At 32.3% G+C, this 12,825-nt stretch overlaps 1 protein-coding gene across 1 annotated transcript; it reads left to right on the top strand.

Annotated features, from left to right (window-relative positions):
• The first annotated feature begins 11,265 nt into the window (after positions 1–11,265).
• On the top strand, positions 11,266–12,091 carry LOC106766541 (kunitz-type trypsin inhibitor KTI1-like). Its single transcript, XM_014651266.2, has one exon. It carries the CDS (start codon positions 11,324–11,326, stop codon positions 11,975–11,977), a length of 654 nt encoding a protein of 217 aa, XP_014506752.1. The 5' UTR covers positions 11,266–11,323; the 3' UTR covers positions 11,978–12,091.
• The last annotated feature ends 734 nt before the right edge of the window (positions 12,092–12,825 follow it).

The following is a 12,825-nucleotide window of genomic DNA, read 5'->3' as shown; positions in this document are numbered from 1 at the left end:
TATACCCTACGCTTCTATTCACGGCTTTAGTATCGGTAGTTCCTTTGGTTCAGAAATAGTAGTTTTTGTTGTCGTAAAGGAATTATTGATAGTGTGCTCTGTTATGAGAAGTTTTCATTTTTTTCAAATGAATTATGCTAAGGCCATTTTAAAAATGGTTACATGTTCTACACTTTTTTGTAATCTAACGAGTTTAAATAAACTAGTTTTCATTTTGTTTACCACTAAAATTTGGTCTCCAAATTATTTTTCCATTCATTACTAATAATGTTTGTCATCCATAAGAATCTTAGCACAAGTTTATAGCAATTCACTTCGTTTAGTTTATCATTAGTATTTGGTTCCAAATTTTTTTTCCTTCATTACTAACGTCTGTCATATAAATTTTACCAATTCACTTCATTACAGATTGTTGGCAGTGAAGATTTGAAGGTTGAAGTTTCATGAAGCTTAATGATTTGAAAGTGCGTAATTGGATAATCTATTTTGTAATTTAAATTTTAAGTCAACAATGTGAGAATTCCTAATAATCCTAATAAGTCAACCTTTTACATTCCATATTGTAAACTGAGGATTGTTAGTTGCTTGTGACATTTCGTTATGGAAAATAATACTTGAATAACAACTTTTGACAATATTTTGACACAGAAGACGTGCAAAAATATGAGTGGTTCACGTGGGATAAAATTTTAAAAATGAGAATGACGTGGAAAGAGAATTGGGGGAAGGGTTTGAATGTGACGAGGTTCATTTTCTCTCTTTAGAATTTGAATATGAGGCAAGGTGAGAGAGAACCTAAGCTTAGAGAGAGAAAGCGAACCCTAGAGTGAGTTTCGCACCCTCACACCCAGCTAACCTGCCTAAGATTGGGAAGAGACAGGTTGGCTAGGTGGGAAGGAGCGAGACTCACCATAGGATTCACTTTCTCTCTCTAAGATTGAGTTCTCTTTCACCTTGCCTCATATTCATATTCTAAAGAGAGAAAATGAACCTCCTCACTTTCAAACCTTTCCCCCAATTTTCTTTCCACGTCATTCTCATTTTTAAATTGTTTTCCACATGAATATTTTGACATATGTCCCATGTTAAAATGTTTTCAAAAGTTGTTGTTCAAGTATCGTTTTCTTTTAGTTATAGCCTATCGAAATTTATATTTGTAAGAAAACATTTGAGATACCTAAATAAGTTGTACTTCCGCATATGTTGAATCTCGTCTTAATCACCTTTTTAAGGATGATCATGAATTTGATTAGTGAAATTGGGGTCATTAATATTCAATAAAATAGATTAAATATAAATTTTGGATTCATTTTAATTTGACTAGATTAATTTGGATTTTTTTTAACTCAATAAAAATTAGACAAATATAAATTAAATATATTTTAATAATTTGATTAATATAATGTCAGATCAATCTAATCAATTTTGATATGAGATCGATCTAATTATGTTTGACAAGGTTTTGTTTAATGTGAGTCTAATGTTTTAATTAGGAATGAAAACGGGTCGGGTTGGACACAGATAGTGCCTACTCGCAACTCAACTCGCTAGATAAAATTGTAAAAAAATCGTGAATTTTTTTCAATCTACAGGTACCCGTTGGATACCCGTTTTCAATCCGTGAATATTTTAAAAATATTATTTTATAAGTTTTTAAATGAAATTCAAATTAAATTAAAAAAAAATATAAATAATATTTAAAACATATATCCAAAACATATAAAGTGAAGTCAATGGATAAGTAAATAAAAGTTAAAACTTAAATTCAAATTAATACAAACTAATAGTAAAACATATATCCAAATACAAGTAATTTTAAAAATAATTATTTTAAAACCAAGATTTATGTTTCTTCTCCCACATCTTCATTTTGATCACTTAATTCCTGAAACAAATAAATACAAATAAAATCATTAATTAATGACAAATTGACACTATTAATTTTGGTATAAAAGTCTGAAATTTCTTATTAATTTTCTTACTTACAAGGTCATTTGAACATTTATTGGGCAGAGTTATTTGTCTTTAAGGGTGTCCATAAGCTATAATAGTAGCAACCAAATTTATGAGTATAGTAAGTAGTATTGCATGACGAAGTTAAAAGATAACATTAATATGATTTCTGCATATTCAATTTTGTCCCGTACACTGGCAATTTCAAAATACATTTGTGTTTTAAATACAAAAAAATACCACATAGGTTTATATCCTCATGTCAGACCCATTCTTAAATCTATATAAATATACAATATAAACATGAGGAGCACAATAGTAGATTATGTCAAGAAGCAGCGAAAAGAACTCACTTGAAGTATTCCTATCGCTGCAAACTTGTCTAGAATAGTCTTGGAGAGTACTATATTATTCAAGTTCAAAGGCTTTAACAGCAATTCCACATTCTGCAAATAAAGCTCTACTTTAAATTTTGTCACATTCTTTGAGTTTATTAGCTGGAAAAAATTGGTAACTTTATGAACAACATGCCAATTTTTTAAATCAAGATTTTCAAAGCAAACACTTGTTCTCACGGTTTCAAACAACCTTACTGACTTTTGTTAAAATACTCTTCGTTGAGTCAATAACATAAACACGTGGGTTGTTGATAGCGTAGGCCATATGCTTTGTCCAGGACCGTGAAACTGGTACAATGGAGCATAAGGGGAAATTTGGCAACGAAAGTAATGAATATTGGTGCTGCTTGGGAGTCGGTAAGGTGCTTCAATGGAGCGACTATAACTCAGACGACCCTCCATCAAGGAAGAAAGCTATAGGGGTAAGGAGGAAGCAATGAGAAGTGACCCTTAGGTAGAGAAAAGAGTTGGAAAATGCATCAAGAGAGTTTTCTCTCATATATTCAAAGGTCTATTACAAAGTGATGAAGCATGGAATTTATAGTAAATCCAAGCTTCCCTATGGCGTGTACAAGCAAGGCTAATGATCAGCCACGTAAAGAGGATCAATGGCCATGTGGAAGAGGTGAGAAAAATGTGTGCTAAAGCCTGGGATGCCAACTGGAAGAAGCTTCATGTGTGTTGGAAATGGACACCGCTAGTGTAGATCGGCAACGGGTTGGCGCTCAACGCTACCCGCTCGATGCTTCAAGTTTTATTCCCTTCATCTTATGATAGTTTAATCCATGATGGGCTTTGTTGGATGCTCCTAAAGTTGCTTTTTGACGTGTGAAAGGAGGTGTTGGCTTGCTTTCTAGGTCATTGTGAAGCCTTATTTGTCATTCTTCTAGTGATGGGTCCTTGACTAATTGATGGTCTTGGACCCAACTCATCGACTGCTTTAGATTAAATGCACAAGATAACCAGACCAAAGTAATTGCAGCATCATTCTATCAACAAAGCAATTGAACCCACCTCGCAGACACAACATGCATAGACAAAACAATGCACCAATACTCATTATGTCTTGACCAGCACACCAAATAAAGATTTGTCGTAGCTACTTCAACAGGAACTAATTCCTCTTTGCTACTTAAACTGGAACGTTGATTTATCAATGATATTTGCATAACAAAAGCACTAGAGAATTACATAGAAGAATACGAACATTCAGGATTTCAGAGGGCAAGTTAGGGTTTAAAGAACTTGACGGCAAAGACAGAGAGAATACGAACATAAAGTGAAAGTCAAAAAACTTAGCATGGTAAAATTGTAATTTCATTTCTCAAACGGGTAGTGGGTACCCGCGGGTACAGATAGTGTGATACCCAAACCCAACCCGTTAACAAACGGGTAATAAAATATCCGCTACCCACGAGTACCTCTTATCTATGGGTACTAAATACTCGCAGTGAATTTTACCCGCGGATACTCGCGGGAACGAATTTTTCTGCCATCCCTAGTTTTAACCCAACACAAGTCAACTTGACTTGGTCCAACGAAGTCCATTGCCTCTTTATCCTTCTAGTAACTTTATTTGAGTTTGGCTCTAGTATTATTTACTCCAAAAGCAAAAGAATGATTTTTTTGAAATAGTTTTATTTTTCCACATTACGTGATTATTTGTGTATTATGTGATTAGATGTGTGGTTAATATTCTTAGCCATGGAATAGAAATTAGGAGATATTAATAATCTAAGTCAATACAAACTAATACAAGCATCTCCTCATTTTGGTATATGATAGATTTTTTTTTCCAATGTTCAAATATCATAAAAATATGTTTCAAAATTTATTCCAAAAATGTCCTTATAATAAATGAACTATAAAGTTAATATTGACACTAGAAAAGTCGCTAGTATAAAAATGGACTTTTAACTACTTAATCAGTTTTGGTTTCGACTAAAATAAAGCATAAAAAGACACAGTAAAGTTTTTTCAATTTTTGTGAACTTATAAGTCTTGTTTAGAAAAAAGTGAGGTGATATATATTTTTTAGCATTGGTTAATAAACAACTGAACCTAATAACAAATTTAAACTTTTCAACTCAATACACACTAGTTAGGATTTATGACATCGGTTATCCTCAGAATCGATGTCATAGGATCTTGACATTTCCCCTATAGAGAGATATGTCAGACTTTGTAGATTTGAATAGGTCTATGGTATCGGTTCTTTGCAAAAGTGTTGCCATAGGATCCTGACTTTACATCCTGCAGAAAAAACTTCAGACTATTCAAATTTTAAAGAGATCCTATGGCCTCGATTTAGAGAATTGGTGTCGGAGACTATTTTAACTTCAGTTTTTGTAAAAAATTGAAGCTAAAGGTGTAAGCCAAAAATCAGAAATGGTTTCAAAAAATTGTTTTTTAAGTAATTTGTAGTGCTTTTCGCATCAATCTCGGTATAACTGAGATAATAAACTTGATATTTAAAATAATGGAGACAATGTATTTTCGTAGTGATAAGAAAAGTTCATATCCACGTAATCTTTTACAGTTTTCTTTTTCACGTTTCTTCATTCCGTGCTAGAGAAAATGAAGAAAGGAGGAGGTTAAGAGAATGTCTAGATACTGGAAAAATTACGTAGAAGAAGGAGAGGAAGTGAGATAGTTCTCAGAATTGGTTTATTGAGAAGAAAAGTAAATTTTTAGGGAAAGAAGAAGAAAATCATGCGGACAGAAAAGGTTATTTACATGGCAAGATCTGTTTTGCATGGGAAGTAGAGTAGTGTTCTAGAATAAGAGTAGTAGCATGATAAATCCTCATGTGTGTATTCTCTAGGCATTGGATGATACGTAGGCCCCACAGCGTAAAAAAAGGATTAAATATGTTTTTAGTCCATAAACTATCACTCGATTTTGGTTTTAGTCCCTAATCGAAACATCAACGGTTTTTAGTCCTCCTTGTTTTGAAACTCTCACTTTTAATCCTTAAAATGGATGACATTAAATTTTTGTGGTGTGGCAAACAAGGATGGTGTGTTCAATGCCAGCTTCCCTCTTCACTGGCTGCCACGTAGGTTTTGAATTAAAAAATTAAATTAAAAGAGTGAAAATTCAATTATAAAAAGGGCAAAACTGGAAATACTTATTGTCAGAAAGCCTTGTTCTCTCAACAATTGTAAAAATGAAATTGGGAAAATCTGAGTTTTAGGGTTCATTCTTCGTCCATCATGGCTATACTCACCAATAATCTACTATTCAAATCCCCGTCTCTCTTTCCCCACACCCTAAAACTCAGATTTCCCTAATTTCATTTTAACAATAATCATAACCATCGTTCCAGCAATTTCCGATACTTTGGTTGCATCCTGTGCAATGTTGAAAAGGACTATAGGAGACCTCAAACCCATCCGCCAGAGCTTCTATAAGAGCTTCAGCTCCACCATCTTTATTATCACAATGGGCATTAGCAACCTTCTCTTGCAATCCAGAAGTGATGTGGGGACTTTGTGCAACATCTCATCCTCCTCCCCAAAATAGAACGCAGCATCCCCACATTTAAAACTGCGTTCTAAAGGGAAATATGGGATGCTATGAGGACAACCACCAAAGAATAAGATGACGTTGTATACTGACTCGTAATGTTGTAACAAACAGTTGTTCAAGTTGTCGTAAATGTAAAAAACATCATGAGAACACAAATCATTGACAGTGTGTGTTGGCACCACCGTCATGGTGTGAGTGGTGTGGTTGACCTTCTTCAATGTGAAATTTTGAGATTCATAATAAGGAACAAAGCAGTTGAGCTGGGGTGATGGGTCGGCCCCGATACACTGAGAGGGAGGAATCTGTTTCCAAACTGACGAAGAATGAACCCTAAAACTCATATTTTCCCAATTTCATTTTCACAATTGTTGAGAGAATAGGGCTTTCTGATAATAAAAATTCCCAGTTTTGCCCTTTCTATAATTGAATTTTCACTCTTTTAATTTAATTTTTTAATTCAAAACCTATGTGGCAGCCAGTGAAGAGAAAAGCTGGCATTGAACAAACCATCGTCGTTTGCCACATCATAAAAAATTTAACATCGTCCAATTTTAAGGACTAAAAGGGAGAGTTTCAAAACAAGGAGGACTAAAAACCATTGATGTTTCGAGTAGGGACTAAAACCAAAATCGAGTGATAGTTCAGGGATTAAAAACATATTTAACCCAAAAAAAAGGAGAGATTGGGGAGGGAATTTACGCGAAGGTGTTTAGTGTGTTGTGGGTTTTGGAACAAGTAAAAAAAAATAGGAAAAAAGAAAGGTTTTATGGTTACGTGAATATTGTGTATGAAATAGAATGTGGTTGTTGTGAAGAGAATAAAGGAAGCTTGGTTGGAGTTGACTTTTATTTCAAAATTATCACAAAGTTTGAATTGATAAAAATAATATATTAATTGTCATTATTTTACATGAAAATCCTCTTTTTACATTATTCTCTTTTCCTTTTCTTTTTTTAATTTATGACATGTTCTCTTACTAATGGCCAATTTATATCATAACTATCAAATCATATTAGATTCATAGACATTATATTCAATACAACTTTTATATTTAGGTGTCTTCACTTGGAGGTGATTGGGGGAGATGATATGGAGGAGAGTGATTGAGTGGATTTGAAGATAATTTTTTTGTGTTTACTTGAGTGGATTTAGAGGTAATTGAGAGTGAATATAGACGTAAAGTTTATGAGAATTAGTGTAGGATATGATTGATGTGTCAGTTTTAAAAAATTTGTTTAATTGGTAAAAATTAAATTACCAAAATACCCCTAGGTATTAAAATAATATAAAATAATATTTATTAATGTTATATTTAATTGTAAAAATGTTTATAAAAAGTAAAAAATTAAAAAACAATTATTAAAATTAATTTTTAAAATGTTGATAGCCACATGTAGCACCTCCACGAAGGACCACCGAGAACTCATCTTCCAGCCATCATCAGCTCACGCTTCCATCTTTCATCATTTCTTCGCAAACCTGCAAGCAAAAGCCAACTGAAACCCAAGGTTCAAATAGTCTCTCTCCTAAAGCTTCATTTTGCTCTAAACCTCCGCCATCATTCCCGCAACTGAAACAGTAGCAAGTCACCACCTGTCATCGGCTTGGTCGTTCCCCACCATTGTCATATTCGCCGGCCATCACCAATCATGAGGACGCCGACACTGCAGAACCTGCAAAATGCCACCGCTCAACCAATCGCCTTTAAGGACGCGGGTTATGACGGTATCCGCGGGTAAAACCTGTGGTGGGTAGTTACTACCCGCATATATTTATTACCCGTGGGTAAAGGGTAGCGGGTATTTTAATATCCGCTTCTAAACGGTCGAGTATGCGTAGTATACTATCCGACCTGCGGGTACTCGTTACCCACAAAAAATAAAATAAAAAAATTAATTTTATATTTTTTTAATTAAATTTAATTAAAAATAAAATAAAATAATATTTTATTAATTTAAATTTAATGAAAATTAAATTTTAATTTATATTTAATTTAACTTATATTATATTATATTATATATATATATATATATATATATATATATATATATATATATTTTGTAATTTTATTTAAATTTTATTTTCAAATGTATAATTTTTTTTTGCGGGGTACCCTTAGGTTTTAAAATACCCGCGGGTATTTTTTAAACGGGTACCCGATGGGTAGCGGGTCGGGTGACGAGTACATCTTTATCCGGCGGATCGTGTTGCGGGTAGACACTATCCGTACTTGACCCGACCCGTTGTCATCCGTAGCCGCGACGCTTGCCGCCAAACCGCTCCAGATCGGGGAACCATTTGTCGTCCTCGCCGCCGCGAGGCTTGTCGCCAAACCCTCACGCCACTGCTACTCTCTCGCCCTTTAATCGAACGCCGCAGTCGCTCCAGAGCCGCCATCTTCCTCACACCAAACCCTTTAATGGCCAACACTGTTCGAAGTGGTTCTGCATAGTGGAATTTTGTAATACACTGAGAGCAAAGCTGACTTTTTACTACTAATCCCTTCAAATATCTTCCCTTGTGCGAGTGATGAGAAACCTCTCCATCGTGCAAATCCATCTTCGTAATTCACTTCTTTTCCTCTCAAACGAACACACAATTCACTTTCTTTCATCGCTTGCGTGAACATATACGAACACAGCCTTAGATTCCTTCACTCTTTTTTCCTTCACTTTTTATATAAAAACAGAAAAATAAAATAAAAACAGAATTTATTATACATTCTTGTGTTTTAACCCACATTATTAATTACTTTAAAATAGATAACTTTCGTTTTATTTTCTCCCTTCATTTTTTTCACCTCATATAATATCATATAATAAGTCCAATTTATTGTTTTACTCATTTGTCTTCTTCTGTTCTAATATTTTTGTTTTTTATGTTCTTGAACCTGGCTCTCTTGTCTATATCTGTCGTTTGATATTTTGTCACTTCAAGGTTTGTCAAATCCTCGACTGCTGCTTCTTATCCTTTGAAGGACATCTTTTTATTGGATTCGTGGAGGTGAGGGCACAAATTTTCCCTTGAATTCAACTTGAAAGATGAATTTCAGAATATCGCCTGTATGGAGGTATTGCTCCCCTCATGGTAAACAATCAATTTTTTATTGTAATTTTTATTTTTTTAAATAATTTAGTACTTAAAATATTAAAAGATGAACACGTGTATTCTCGTTAAAACTGTGTTCATATTCATACATTTATTGTTAAGACAGAATTAAAAAAAATGAATTTGAACTGATTATTGATATTCACATGCAAGTTTTTTGTATGAAGAGATGTGGAAAATAAATACAAATTTATTTAAATACTTTTTATTTAACTTTTGTTTTCAATAATTTCATTAATTAAATAATTTATGATTTTTATTAGAAAAGAATGGTTTTCTCCCATTTGCTAGAAAAGAATAATTTATAACTTTTGTTTAAATAAATCTTTAATATTAAAATATTTAATTTTTATTTATATACCAAAATAATAGTATTTTTTTCTATTACAATAATGAATTTTTTTTCAAAACTATTCATTGACATTTAAAAAGATTATTCCAACTAATCCAAATAATAATAATAATAATAATAATAATAATAATAATAATAATAATATTATTATTATTATTATTATTATAATAAAATAAAATAATAATAAAAATACATTTTTCATTAAAAATTAGTTTTTATTTTTTTCTCTTCTTATAATAAATTTTACAATTACATATACAATTTTATATTATTTTTATTATTAAAAATTTTAAAAATTTTAAATCTCTATTTATTAAATAATTCTTTTAATTTCATTCCATCAAATTTTACACTAATTTTCATGAATTTTATTTTAAAATTTTCGTTCACTTATCTTAAAATTTATTAAAAATAAAATAATTTCTATCTCCAAATTCATTCACTCCCTCTCCTCACATCCTTCTTCCAAACTAAAGACAATCTAACAGAGAGGGGGATATAATAAAAAAGAAAACTTTCTTTTAACAACTCTTTTTTTTATAACGTATACGTTCTAGTTTGTGATAGGTCCTTTTCAAATATTTTTTTAAAAATGTATCAAATAAACCAATAAAATGGTGACACGTGTCCTTATTGTCAAAAAATGGGTTAAATATATTTTTAGTCCCTATACTTAAGGTACAATTTAGTCCATCTTTCAACTTAAGGTACAATTTAGTCCATCTTTCAACTTAAGGTACAAAATGGTGACACGTGATTTTGGTTTTAGTCCATCTTTCAACTTAAGGTACAATTTAGTCCTTCAATTTTAGAAAACTCTAATTTTAGTCCTTTTTACCAATTTTTTTTAATTTTATTTGCTATTTCAAATGCGTTTAACCCTTAAAAATATATTTAACCCTTAAAAAATTATTAAAAAATGTTGTTAAAATATCATTGTCCTAATAAAATTTGCAGTATGTTAAACATAAAAAAGAAATGAAAAGAGTTTTTACTTTAAAGATAACGATAAGGATGAAGTACTAACATTTAACCTGCGTCGCTGTTATATTGTAGTGTCTGAATAGAGATGCTATTAGAAGTGAACTTTAAGCCTAACTCAACCCCACAAAACCGGCTTGTAAGGTGAGGTCTGCACCCCACTTATATATTATAAATTGACCTTATCTCGATTCCCAACACACGTCCCTCACGCCGATGTATGTACATATCGAGCGTGAGACTAGATATTAATTGGTGGTCCGATAATGGCGCCCAAATAGCGGGTGAAACAATATGTCCAACAAATATCGTTAGGATAGACTCTAACCATAACTCTAATACCATGTTAGAAGTGGACTTTAAGCCTAACTCAACCCCACAAAATTGACTTGTAAGGTGAGGTCTGCACCCCACTTATATATTATAAATTGACCTTATCTCTAGTAGATTCCAAACAGATGCCTTCGATTAAATCCTATCAAATCAATTTCACAGCACGGCTAACCTTTTGTTTTTCTAATATTGGTGAAATAAATTTAAAGGACAATTAAAATAAAATGAAAAAATGCTATAATAAATTATTTAAATAGTTAAAATTTATTTATAAAAATCTTGTTCTTTTGAAATTATTTTCTTCTGCTTATAATTTTTTTATCAACAACTTTAGCTTATTCACGTGATTCAACTTTGAGAGAAGCTTATCACCATTACAATGTAATATGCTGTACAAAATTATAAGAAATAAAGGAGAAATAAAGAAGATGTAGACTTTATTTTCAAATTTCGATTTAAGAGAAAACTTCTGAAACTCTTGCAGTCTCCATGAACTCCTTGCATTCCACGCTTAACCTACTTTGCTCATGATCTCTATACTGAAAAACGTTGAACCACATAAAATAGAAGATAAGCCTTGTAGAGCACTGGCGCGTCTATAAATACATGTTTCCTATATTATTCGTTCACACAAACATAAGATAAGCCTTGTAGAGCCTCCCAAAAAATGAAGTTTACGACCTTCCTATCTCTGTTTCTACTTTGTGCCTTCACCTCGAACCTTCCTTCCGCCAGCGGCGCTGTTGTGGTGGACACTGACGGTTATCCCATTGAAAATGGTGACCCATATTTTATAACGCCAGTTATAATAACTGGCAACGGGGGTGGGGTAGAATTTGCGGCAACCGGAAACGAAACTTGTGCTTTGTCCGTTGTCCAAAATCCCAATCCTCTCTCTAAGGGCTTTCCTATACATATTTCATCTCCATTAAAAATCCGTTTTATAAGTGAAGGCACTATTTTGACCTTGGGATTCCTTTTTGTGCCTCCGTGTGCTCCCACTCCGTCTCTGTGGACTCCAGTGAAGTTTGAGGAAGAGGAACTTCCTGTTAAACTTACAGGATACGACAACACAGTAAGCGGTTGGTTTGAGATTCAGAGTGTTCCTGTTGACATTGGGGGCTACAACATCTTGTTCTGTCCTCTCGATGGTAGTTCATGTGGCTATGTTGGGATTCAGTTTGATGCTGCTAGAAACAGGCATTTGGTGGTCACCCAAAAAGCGGACACAGCCTTATGGGTTCGGTTTCAGAGACTTTCGTCGGCATCATCTGCAATTTCTCCGCATGAACCATCACTGCTCCTAAAAAGTCATGTGTAGCTTCTCCAACAGTCACAAACATAATCTAGGCGCTAAATAAATGCTTATTTCGCTGCCTTTGTAATAAATCTTCGCATGGCGGACCATAATAAGATTCGACAACCTTGAAAAAAATAGCATCTCCATTTTATTAATATATATATATATATATATATATATATATATATATATATATAATATTACTAATTAACTAAATAAGATAAAATTACTCAGTTTTGAAGTCTACGTGACTGTATTAATTAAGTACAAATCGGATAAATATAAACAAAATTTTAATATTTAAAATTATCAATTGAATGGATTGTTTTTAAAAGATCATCAATTTTAATAATAGTAATTAAAGTTTATATCTTATCTATACTGCTTTCTCTTTATTTAGATTTACACTTTTTTTTTCGAGTGTTTATTTCTTAATAAATTACTTATTCGTGTAACATTTAAAAAATTTATAATATGAACGAAACATCACATGATAATAAGATAGAACACTTATTATAAGAAAATTATCTAACAATTATCATAAAATAACTAATTAATTAAAATCTATACAAAATTACTATACTAATACGAATCTAGGTACAAAACCAAACGGTTTTATACTAGACAAGTAGATCTTCTCCTTCCGATGCTTTCTCTAGAAGGAAATTCATCTTCCTCTGTTCACATCCACAAAATGATTATTGTAAAAGAAAAACCGAACAGACAAACAAGACAAGATAGAAAAGAAGGGTAAGTTAGTGTAATTTAATTAATCATACAAATTAAACAAATACATAAGCATATCCGAGCATTTCAAACATACAACAACCAAACATACATTTCAGGGAATGACCGAACATATAATACAT

The sequence above is a fragment of the Vigna radiata genome, chromosome 1, assembly GCF_000741045.1.
Source record: "Vigna radiata var. radiata cultivar VC1973A chromosome 1, Vradiata_ver6, whole genome shotgun sequence".
NCBI lineage: Eukaryota > Viridiplantae > Streptophyta > Magnoliopsida > Fabales > Fabaceae > Vigna > Vigna radiata.
The sequence above is the reverse complement of the archived record's forward strand: the minus strand, read 5'-3'. Positions and strand labels throughout refer to the sequence as shown.

Excerpts from the sequence above, each read along its gene's own strand:
- LOC106766541 (XM_014651266.2), top strand. The coding sequence starts at position 11,324 with ATGAAGTTTACGACCTTCCTATCTCTGTTTCTACTTTGTGCCTTCACC.